The sequence below is a fragment of the Bombus impatiens genome, unplaced genomic scaffold (assembly GCF_000188095.3).
Source record: "Bombus impatiens unplaced genomic scaffold, BIMP_2.2 scf_0233, whole genome shotgun sequence".
NCBI lineage: Eukaryota > Metazoa > Arthropoda > Insecta > Hymenoptera > Apidae > Bombus > Bombus impatiens.
In genome coordinates this window covers 252,031-264,708 of record NT_176652.1, presented here as the reverse complement: position 1 = coordinate 264,708, position 12,678 = coordinate 252,031, and the positions used below count along the sequence as shown (strand labels likewise).

Below are 12,678 nucleotides of genomic sequence, written 5' to 3'. Positions count from 1 at the left end.
TTATTCGACCGAAAATATAAACCTAATTCTTAGTGTAATATAAACTTTTTACCACAAATCTTACGTTACAATAATGAATAACGCCAAACGGTACAAAAGCTACGTTATATATAAAACTACATGAATTCATGTTAAATGAAATAAGTGATTAATTTCTTTTTTTTCTTTCTAGCTCAGATTAACTACGATGTACTGGATTGGAGATCAAGGACACAATATCCAGTAAAGGGTATTGGATAACTGTAATCTTAAAAACACAAAAGTCAAAGCAATAATGTTTTTAAGAGTTTTATTTTATAATCCCATAAGTCTAAAGTAGTCTTTAAGATGTGTACGTGAATGGTCTTGCACAATACAATGGGAATAAATTATAATACTTTGGCTACGCTTGCGGGGTCGAAACCGTGTCTTTTTTATTCGTTTGAGCGAGCGTTTGTAGGATATTTTTCTGGGTCAGCGGTCTCCCCCATTATTAAAAAAAAAAAAAGAAAGGAAAGAGCCATCTTTTCCCTCAACGATCGGTAACATTAAAAAAAGATTATGATTAATAAGTCGAAGGCCTATCTCCGCTAGGAATGATGAATTCTAGAAAGACTGACACAAACCTCGTTAAATATCGCAGAGTAAAGTAACGGAATGCATTTAATTGGAGGACACCAAATTAAAAGATCTTTCGTGCATTAAGGATAATCACAACGGCTCCATACTGCATCGGAACGATATTCCGAAATAATTTATATAATAGTTTACCTTCAGCTCAAACTCGCGAATATTAAAAATTGGCAAATATATAGCATGTTCGAAAAAAGGAAAGAACATATGATTATTTCGATTGTAGAGTGAAATATCGCGATGACAATAAGAAAGATGTTTTTCGTGAGGGTGGTTAGCTAGATGCTACCATAGGGAATATTATTTAAATGTATAATACAAAGGACTCGATAGAATAGTAAAGTACTCAGAACTTCGGAGAGTACACAAAAGACGCAATAGCGTCCAATTAAATGATGAAAAAAATAGAGCAAAGTCTTTTAGAACTGTTCCTGCGCTAATTAGCGATTTACTACTTTCATTCTGCATCATTCAATTAGACATTACTATATCTTAAAACTGATCTTCGAATGCCTAAATATCTCTTTTATACTATTGAATCCTCTGAATTATATATCCATATAACAATACCTATGGTCGAGAAACGAGACAGAGGCCGCTCTCGGGATTTGGGGAATGATAATATGCAAGAGATATCAAAGATGTGCTTAGAAGCACTTCCTGTGGACGATGGATGGTCCAGACTCGTCGTATTCTTGTTTGGAAATCCACATTTGCTGGAAGGTAGACAAGGATGCAAGAATAGATCCACCGATCCATACAGAGTATTTCCTCTCAGGTGGTGCGATAATCTTGATTTTCATAGTGGATGGTGCTAGGGCAGTGATTTCCTTTTGCATTCTGTCAGCGATTCCTGGATACATGGTGGTACCTCCAGAAAGGACAGTGTTGGCGTACAGGTCTTTACGGATATCGACATCGCACTTCATGATCGAGTTGTATGTTGTCTCATGAATACCGCATGCTTCCATACCTAGGAAGGACGGCTGGAAGAGAGCTTCGGGACAACGGAATCTTTCGTTACCAATGGTGATTACTTGACCGTCTGGAAGTTCGTAGCTCTTCTCCAAGCTAGAGGATGACGCAGCAGTTGCCATTTCCTGTTCGAAGTCGAGGGCGACGTAACAAAGTTTCTCCTTAATATCACGAACAATTTCACGTTCGGCCGTGGTGGTGAAGGAGTATCCTCTTTCTGTGAGAATCTTCATGAGGTAGTCGGTCAAATCACGGCCAGCCAAGTCCAAACGGAGAATAGCATGAGGCAAAGCGTATCCTTCGTAGATTGGTACAGTGTGGGAAACACCGTCACCAGAATCTAATACAATACCGGTAGTACGTCCAGAAGCATATAGCGAAAGTACAGCTTGAATAGCGACATACATAGCGGGGGTATTGAACGTTTCAAACATAATCTGTGTCATCTTTTCACGGTTAGCCTTCGGGTTGAGGGGCGCCTCGGTAAGGAGTACTGGATGTTCTTCGGGAGCCACTCGAAGTTCGTTGTAGAACGTGTGATGCCAAATTTTTTCCATATCATCCCAGTTGGTGACAATACCGTGCTCAATCGGATATTTCAAAGTAAGGATACCTCTTTTTGATTGAGCTTCGTCACCAACATAGGAATCCTTCTGTCCCATGCCAACCATGACACCCTGGTGGCGTGGTCTTCCAACGATAGATGGGAAGACGGCGCGTGGAGCGTCGTCTCCAGCGAAACCGGCCTTGCACATACCGGAGCCATTGTCAACTACGAGTGCAGCAACTTCTTCGTCACACATGTTTGGTTTATTGAGTTATCTGCAAAAATAACAAAAAATGATGTTAATTACTTGATTATGATTCCTTTTTTTATTACAGTTTTGCAGTACTTTATTATAACGTCTGTTAATGTTAATTATTGAATACGAAGTTAAAAGATACTATAAAATTTTAGTTAAGCTATTAAACATATTTTATAATTTCACATCTTATATACATATTCGCTTTTACGATCCATACGAATAAGTACAAATTTTTACGATTCTTAAGAGAATTTTCTATTTTACGCATAAATTATCGTTAAATATAATAAAGGAAATCCAAAGTTCAACTAATTCATTATTCACATGGATAGATATTTCAAAATGTAGTCTCTATAGTATTCAAATAAGTTCTAAAAAAACGAAGCTAAATTATTGCTTAATATCGTCTTAAATACTTGATAAAAATTAAACTACATATAAAGATGTACTATGAAATCATTCATGACATATTACCCTATAATCAGGATAGCAGATTACAAAATAGCATGTACTGTGAAGCAATATTTTAAATATTTTCAAGATGGCGTTCAGCGACACGTAGCATTACACTATCGCGATAAAAATTAACTATCTCAAATAGGACATTCGATGAGCATAGACACAAATATACTCTATGTATTTTTCCATATCAAGATAAGTATCACTGAAAAAGTACGTAATCATGACGAACTTTTTACTGCCTTGTAAACCTCCGTTAACTAGAACCGCACCCTGCCCCGCCCTTCCCCGGCATTAAACGGTCAATATCCGACATGATTTTCAAAGAATAAATCCTTACAGTGCTAAGAACATAGAAAATTGACTACAAGCTTTACTCAGTTAACCAACAGACATAGGAAAACTATCCTTACTCCAATAAAATACAGTCTTGAGATACTTCGAGCATATTTTACATTCTAAAGATTGACATCTTCTCGTAAAAAGAATTCGGTTCTTTTTTCATTCACATGTAATGCGTCACCGATACTTATAACTACTTTTACTTGTAACTACACTATCCTATAGTGCAATTGAAAAGATGGAACACAGAACACACAAAATTTGACACAAGCGTATCTTAAGCCTAACACCACCCACTTCTCGATTTGGAAATCCACGCTCGGATGTACGATTTGTCGATCAACTATTCGCCCACGCACTAATTTCTACTTAGTTGCACTGAGGATTCTTAAATTCGTTTGAACTTCGTATCGTAGAATGTTATCTATCACTGGACTTAGGATGTGATGACTTACGTTTTTCGTTTCGTATAAAAAAAGTTATGTACAAGTTAGGGAGCTCGGGATCTTTGGATGTGACACTGCCGCACAACCGACCGATCTAGCACCAAACACAGAGTGTAGCTGACAGCCGGCTTGCAGTGTATTATATGAACAGAGTCGTTGTTCGGGGTCCCCACCACCAAGCAATCGGCCAATAAAGGCAGGACACCCTCAGCCAATCCTGGCTTTCTTTACCATATATGGAAGTGCTCTGCCACGGAGGGGTTTACCCCCTCCACCCCCTATCTGCCCTTCTCCGACCGTTTGAAGTGTGTCTCACCACCCTTCGTGAATGTATCTGCCAAATTGACCGAACCGCACATCTCCGATCTTGCCAATGCTTCCCTTCCTCTCCCCCACGATACGTAAGCTCTGTTTCGACCATATTCAATGTCACTCGATATTTTTATACATCAAAATAATAAATAATTAATTTCGACATTTCTTTTTTTTAATTCAATTTGGGTATTTCTCGCCGACCCTTATTAAATACAAGACCCTCGAGCAAAGAAAACTTTTTAATATTACAATTTACATATCCGAATATTAGTAACTTTATGGTTATTATAAAAAGATGCCTTTAAGAATACTTAATATACGCTTATCTCTTTGGCTCAATTTCGACTGCTTTTATTAGTCTTTATAAAGTACAGTTTATGTAAATAGATAATTATCTTCTCTTCGTTAGATAACTATGAGAATGTGTAATATTATACTTAAATACTATTATTTTATACATGCTTTTAGAAACGGTTACAATTAACTTCAAAGAGTGATAACTATAAATATTCGAATTAGGGTATCGTACAGAAAATAGGTACGCTATAACAATTTCTTGCACTTAGCATCCTAATTTCCCAACAGATAAATTTACGTTGGTATTTCATACTACGAGCTAGCATAATCGCAAGTTAGTGCTGTAACATCCTAACTACAGAGTACTGCTATTAATAAACGACCACGTCGCGACCACCTGCCTTACAGTGCGTACACGTCAGGAACCACTTGACAACGACAACCTGTCGGATCGTCCCGGTACGTTCTCCCTTTTCAAGATAATGCTAGTAGAAACAAATTGCCCAAAGAAATAGGCGCTATATCGAGAAAAGTCAGAAACGGAGAGAGCAACGCCCTGCCATCATGGCTGCTTATGAACCGGCGTTTGTCCTCGATCTTTTCGCCGTTAAGATTATGACAGATCGCCGTGAAACGCGCTAAATTAATAACAGTGTTGAACTTAACACTCTGAACGGTACAGTACTTACCTTTTAGAATCGAAGGTAACCAACAAAGTACACGATCGTTGATCGGCAAAGAGACACCGCAAGAATACTATCGGCACGACGAAACGAGACTCGAGAGCCGCGAGTTGCGAACACTGTGAGTGAGCAAGATCGTGGCCGGTACCGTGTCATGTGGACTCGCTCAAAGGTATGGTCGGTATACACGCTGTAAATGTCCCATATTACCTAACATATTTCCTATTTGTTTCCTCTTATTTTTTAAATTTGTGCATAATATAAAATTAATTGAACGATGAAAGTCTGAAAAATAAGAAACTCAACGATCATCTGTTTATTTTAAAGTTATATTTTTCAATATCATCATAGTTAGTACACCCCTGTTTCAGAATGGATTCGTCCGGCTTCCCCACCACTTGGATTCACAGCTCTTGCCATATATGGGCATAAAACGAAAGCGGCTCGCTGATTGGTCGGTTGGCCGGCTGCCGGCTAGATTCTCCAAATGCCGCTTCAAACTGTACGATACGGGGAGCATAATGCCTTCTGGAAGCGTACACTAGCTAAGGGCTTTCCTGACTAACCGTCAGAGCTGTTTGTAGTAGTAAACGTATCAATATGTACGAACGTATATGTGAAGATTATCACGTTCTTTGTGTGCGCGTGCTAGCGACCAGTACCGGCAGTAGGTATGAGTCAGAAAAAGTTTTGTTATATACTTTGGAATGGTCAACATTTTTTTTCACTCGATGCAAGTCGAAACAGTTGTCATTGAGATTTAATGATCCTCTACTCATTCGTAAGCTTTCATGGAAATTCCCATCTGTGAAATAATATTATGAAGTTCGTCGAATTTATGTTACGAAATTTAATGAAATAGGAATCATGTTACTAATCCCGGGACATTTTTCACCTAATCATCTTTTGCCATTGATTTCTTAAATTTGAGGAAAATGTGAGAGAACTCTTATTCGTAGGCCTGATTTTTTGTTCCAATTTTATGCTAAATTCTTTCCACAAGAAAAACTCGTATTTCTTGATATATATATATATATATATATATATATATATATATATATATATATATATATATATATATATATATATATATATATATATATATATATATATATATATATATATATATATATATATATATATATATATATATATATATATATATATATATATATATATATATATATATATATATATATATATATATATATATATATATATATATATATATATATATATATATATATATATATATATATATATATATATATATATATATATATATATATATATATATATATATATATATATATATATATATATATATATATATATATATATATATATATATATATATATATATATATATATATATATATATATATATATATATATATATATATATATATATATATATATATATATATATATATATATATATATATATATATATATATATATATATATATATATATATATATATATATATATAACCTATTTACCGTCTTGTTTACTTAAAAAGTTATTAGCAAAAATCATATTTCTTTCGCATTAGTTGTAATTACATAACATATCTTGGCACTAGATTTATTCCTTAACCAGGATATGATATGATTATATTTGAAGAAAGCGAATCTTCGAACGAGAAAGGGTAACAAATTGTCTTTCCGTAAAATTTGATAAAATAATATTCCTTTACAACAACATAGTCAAACCTCCAAACCAACATAGTCAAGCCTTTACAACATAGTCAAATAGAATAAGCTGGCGTTAGTAGAAGGTCATTGATGATTTATTTCCAAAAAATTCAGTTACTGTGTCACTTTCAATATTAATGAATGTTAGTGACTCATATTATTGTAGTAATAATCTGCATACCATGTTTAGTACTACTTGTCTTCTTTTAAAAAATTGCGCCAGAAGGAAAATAATTCGCAAGAAGGATTTAGAAAGTCAGTAGGTCAGACTTCACTATTTATGCATACTCATTGTCTAGATTTCGTTTTAGAGTAGGACAACTAATGTCTGCCTAAAAGTTAACATGTTTTTGAAGTATTTTAAGGTAGGCTTAGAGTAAGTAATTAAATGATGTTCGTCCACCCACTTATTGCGCGTGGTATATGTCATCTCGGCCGCCTTTTTCATACAACAGAAGCTAAAAATAGACTCAAGGGCGCGGATAAGGGTGCACTGGACTACTACCACGTCACGTAAGCCCTATGCTTCGGCCCTATTTCCTGTATATGTGTCGGTCCGACGGAAGGCGGCATGGTGTGTGTGAGTGCAGTGTCTGCTTCAAAATCGATACGCGTGTTCGTGCAGTCTACAATGGTACATCGTACTTGTGCACGGAAACCACGTGGTGATGGAAACGTCAAAGTACGACTGATGATACTGGTTGTTATTTTGTCGTAAAACATTTTGTAATTAACACGTTTATCAGTCGTAATCATTACTATTAATAAAGCATGTTGTTATCAGTTAAAAAGCAAAATACAAAGAAATTAATTAATAGCGACGTTGATGAAATATCGTTCGTTTAAATATACAATTATACGTTTTTTAAGTCGTAATAGCGTTTGAGTTAATACAATATCGTAAATCTTAAAATCTATTTAAAAATGTGTTTTCAAAGTTGGCTCATTCATATTAACAGAACATTCGCATACATACTTTGAACTTAATGCCTTATAAGAAATACATGTGAGATACGTACCATTGATTATTAATATATTGTTTAAGTTTGGACATTGCGAAAGGTATAGTGGAGGAAACAGAACAGTTTTATAAATACACCTGCCACGTTCCTTTGTCGAAATAGTGCTTTGATGACATAATCAGTGAATCATTTGTACCTAATAAGAAATCGTATCGGGTTATGCACTCGTTCCTCTACGAGGACGTGTCAAATTCTGTTCTTGATTTTATTTTTGATTACGTGTAGAATTTCATGATTATTTTTATTTTTTAAATTTAACCACCATACTTTATATGGACGTCAAATTTAAATATACGTCATTAATGTGCCAGATAAACGGATGGACTGCTTCACCCAAGTCTAACCTAACCTCGAAACATCGAAGCCGGCACCCAGCTGTCACACGCACACAGCATCTTTATACACGTCAATTTCGTGTAACTCCATTGTCCTTTTAACCGCTCAGGTTTTTATTAGACAATACGTTATTTTATTCAAGTATAATATCAAAAGATAAATACAATACAATGGTATCTACGGAAATTATTTTTATTGATTATACAAAGTTCAAAGAGAATATATGAGTCATGCAGAAACCGAACCGATGAATTGTATTTCTTGAAAATTTCATAATTTTTCTCATATTAGCGTTTAGTTTTATAGAAACCAAACGATTAACCTCTATCAAAATTTGTTCCCCGATATTGGCCAGATCGACTTCTACGTGGTTCATATAAAAACACATGCTATACACGTTTCGATGAAAATTACAGTACAGATAGAAATATGCATATTTGCAATTGACAATATGTATGACTATGCCTTATGTATGACTATGTTTCAACAGCACGCGTAAGTACTAACCTTCGCTGCTCCAGCTGCTCCTGCTGTATCACACGACGTGTCTCTATTTACTTTCTCCGTTATCGTGACAAGTCCGCAATAGGAAGAATTAAATCCAAGTAAGGTGGAGGTGCATTGTGGGCGGCCTGAAAACCCAATGGTCCGCAAAGCCTCGACCTTGCTTACCAAATAAGGTCCCGTTCAAGGTCTTCGAGGCCTTGCGTAAGGCTGTGCCATCGGCATAACGATTAACCGATTATGTCCACGCTTTAGTCATCAGTCGTTTTCAGTGAAAGTGTCTGGTGCAGTTTCCATGAGAGGATCGACATATTTTGTACGTTCTTTAATCTCCATGGGATCGCCGATTTCGTTCTATGGAAAGTCCGGATTGGGCGTGTCTGCCCTACACGGACACGTGCCGTAGGTAACGTCTGGCTCCAGTCGCGCAGTGCCACCGAAATCAATACGGAATGCGACGGTAAGTTCAACGCACCCACCCAGAAGAGTACTTAAGGTTCTTTCTCATTGGACTAGCCGCGTGCATTCGGTCCAGACAGTGAAACTATCGGGAATCACCGTAACGAGGTCAAAGACCTTACATAACACACCTTTCGCGAATCGAAAATTTACGGAAAGAAATGTCAAACTCGAGGAAACGCTTTGAAAGTCGAAGTTGAAGTGGATTATTCTTGACAAAAAGTGACCGTAGTTAGGAATTTCCTGTAAACAGGAGAATTCTAGTTATTCGTTGCAAATTTTTAATAAAATTTATTATTATAATATATACCGTGATTTTTATACACTAATTTTATTTCCTCATTTACTTAATATCATTTTTATCGTGCAATTGATTTGTAGGTAATAACGACACGTGGAAAGTTAGAATTAGCTGTACAAGTTGATTGGTTTATTGGGTTCGTAAATGACTACTCCGATAGGCAAATTAAGATTCCTAATAAGATAATTTGATATTGTGAAATTAGTACAAATTATTTAAATCTTGATAATTCTCGAGAAACGATGCAAGTGTAAGATTTTTCAAGTAGCAAGTACTTTAATTCCCTTTGAATCGTATGTAATACATACTTCACGGACTCGTCTTCACTTTCCCTTGGCAAGAACAAAAGTGATCCCTCTTATGTACTTCTGTTCTCCTCAAGGTACAACCAAGTGGCTGTTCATACGTAATACTTGAATTGTCCTTAAGTGGGAGGTGAAAGATTCTCGGTGAACAGTTTCATCTCGTATCACGACACTCTAATTCGTTTCGAGGTGTAATATACAACTGTAATCAAATCTTAAATGGAATCGTCTTAATTCGTTGTACAAATTTTCCGATCGATACTCGTTTCATCGATCGGAATGCGATTGTTTAAAAGAGGCAAATATTTCCATATTTGCACAACGTCATGGTGAAATAAACGAAATGAATGAGACGAGGCGATACGTTGATAATAAATAAATAAATACGATTTGTTGGAACAGTATTAGTCGACGATAGTGAAAATATTATGGCGAAGAACAATATTCTCGTCAGAGGATCAAATTTAATTGTTCAATCGTCATTAGAAATTTCCAAATATACGCATTAACTAATTTTCATTCTTCGGATAATACATCTAATATGACGACAGTTGGCAATTATTCTTGAGTAAGAGGTAACTATGCTCGCGATTAATTTCTACATTTAACATGCAACAACAACAGTTAAACATGCAAAGAATCCGGCCAGAAACGCGCGATAATACGCGATCACTATATTTAGTGTTGACTTATGGCTCGTCAGATCGAGGAACAGTGACGTCGCTTCGGTCTTAGCAGCTAACGATAAAGAAAACGATAATAGTTAGTTGGTGTGCAAAGATCGTAGGACTTGTTATTCACGTATGCGCGACTGAAACTCTGATTAAAAATTCGGCGATGATTCAAGCTACATATCGGCTTTACACTAGAAAACGATTCATTTCTTAGTCAGAGTACGTTGTCATTCATTCATCGTTTGTTCGTATAATACTTTCGTTATTTGTAATAGACATTTACAATAACGCATAATTCTCTTGTTTACATATGTATACACGAGTATATATGGTTGCTATTGCAATCAGTTTATCTACTTTCGTCATTTATTTTTATCCTTTATTTTTGCAAGTTGTAGACTTGGACTTTGCAGTAACAGTCATTTATGATATTATGTTTTAGGCTTCTAGAACAATTTTCTTTCGAATAATTAGAGATATAATCTTTCTGCAATTAGACACAATATACAACGTGATACTGCAAAAGCGAAAAGTAATAAAAGAATAAGAGTTGACAATATCTATAGAAATATAATCTCTTTTGTCTTCGGTGATGCGGATAAGATAATCATTAAGTGTAGTGGAATAAAGTCGCTTAGGTTGATTGTTTTTCGCGATGCTTGTATCTTACGATTTATAACGTTTTGCGGGCAAAAGATGCTTTTGTTGTCACTCAACAATAAAATTACATACTGAAAGTGTCCTAAAAGTCGCATAAAGTTTGTAAACTTTATAGATTATACTCTAGTGTTTAGGTTAATATTACTACTGTTTAAGTTACAAATGTAAACGTTCCAAAGTGAAATTTTTCAAGAGACAAATTTAGGCGAATTTCAGTTTAGTATAACGCAGAGGATTGAAATGAAAATCGTTGAACGCGATAGCCATGGAATCGAAGAAAAATCGGATTCATCGATGCCGGTAGGAAGTATACGCGTATTTTTCTCGTGGTGAGTCGTCGAATCGAAGGTAAAAATGACGACCATTCTACTGTAGACGGCACGCGAGAACCGCGGTCTTCGGCTTTGACGAGTGACGTTGGAGATTCTTGGGATCTGACCTTGCACACGCGACTGACCCAGAACAGGTAGACAACCGGTAAAACGAATGTGTTCGCATACGTCGCTGGCTGCTACTTACGTTCTTGACTCCGTTTTCTTGCACGTATCTGAGTGTGTCCGCGGGAAGTCAAGGATTTGGAACACGGCCGTGGATCGCTAGGATTACCAAAAACGATGATTTCGTCCTTCCGCTTATTCAAATCGTCTCGCGAGGCTGCGATTTACAAGAATTAGAATATAATAATATCACGTTTGAAGATTATTGATAAAGCACACGATAAGCAGATAATTTCAGTAATTTCAACAAGAATTTTTGATAATTCTTTCGTTTTAACGTCGCTTCGATCGAAACGGAATATTTTATTATAATAACAAAATTCGCAGCTAAAAATGGAAAGAATTTATTAGGTTGACAAATATAAGTAACAAAATTTTGTAGAGGCCAAAAGCTATATATTTTGTATAATTGTCGACGACAATTAAATATTTTAATACGCTCAATATTGCAAGAAGCACTAATTTTTAAGTTACGAAAAGGACGGTAAAATACATCTTTAACATTAAAATCAGATAAAAGAACGATTTTAGCAACGTAAGATTAATCGTAAGATTAATAGTGACATAAGCGTACCGCATTTTGAAACTGTTGTACAAGCGTAAAATATCGTCTTCTTCTTCTTTCTAGTCTTCGTTTATCGATGATCGATCATTACGATTATTTCGAAAATCGTTACACATTCGACAACGTACATATTTACGTGTACAACAATTTTGAATTTTTCTTTAATCTTGAGATTAATTTTGAACCAATAAACGAAGGAAATTCAAAGAAGGATAAACGACACGGAATTGACTCGTTTAAATGATTTCAGAAATCGTTCCAGGAACGCTGACGCCGATGTTCACCGGGAAATAATGAGTAAGAAAGACCAATAATCGCGTTATTACGAAATAACGAGCATGAAACACGAAAGCGTAATACATCAATCATTCGCGAAAGTTAATATTTCTTGCACTAGTGATTTTAAACGGACATACGCGTAAGTGAGAAGGAACGCCCATGCTCGATAGTTGTACGAGGATTAAACAAATAAGATTATATCATGCCGTAATGAACGCGCTACAAAGGAAAATTTTCTTCTTGGTAATTATCGCTTAGAACGTAATATAATTACGTTATACTTTACTATCATTATGATAATGTACCAATATAATATCCTTAATAACTTTTTGCGAGGATTTTATACTTTATTTCTTCGGAGATGAATTTATCAAGACCAGAGAGAAGGTAATTCATTTTTGTTTCTCAGTCGTATTCGTTAAAAATATATCTGTACAGATTAGA

The 12,678-nt window shown here is 35.4% G+C and overlaps 1 protein-coding gene and 1 long non-coding RNA gene across 3 annotated transcripts; one reads left to right on the top strand and one right to left on the bottom strand.

Moving 5' to 3' along the window:
- Window positions 1–156: 156 nt before the first annotated feature.
- LOC100748723 (actin-5C) lies at window positions 157–5,111 on the bottom strand. Of its 2 annotated transcripts, none has more exons than XM_003488438.4 (2): window positions 3,650–3,871; window positions 157–2,409 (listed from the first exon to the last, which is right to left on the bottom strand). In XM_003488438.4, the coding sequence occupies exon 2, from the start codon at window positions 2,388–2,390 to the stop codon at window positions 1,260–1,262; it is 1,131 nt and encodes a 376-aa protein (XP_003488486.1). In that variant the 5' UTR covers window positions 2,391–2,409; window positions 3,650–3,871; the 3' UTR covers window positions 157–1,259. The 2 variants fall into 2 exon arrangements, with proteins under 2 accessions (XP_003488486.1, XP_003488485.1); XM_003488437.4 differs by lacking the exon at window positions 3,650–3,871 and adding an exon at window positions 4,942–5,111 and having other exon boundaries at window positions 273–2,409.
- Window positions 3,981–8,176, top strand: LOC112212616. Its single transcript, XR_002946445.2, has 4 exons — window positions 3,981–4,041; window positions 4,541–5,107; window positions 5,307–5,606; window positions 7,088–8,176. It is a non-coding gene; the product is annotated as an uncharacterized LOC112212616 (long non-coding RNA).
- Window positions 8,177–12,678: the final 4,502 nt, after the last annotated feature.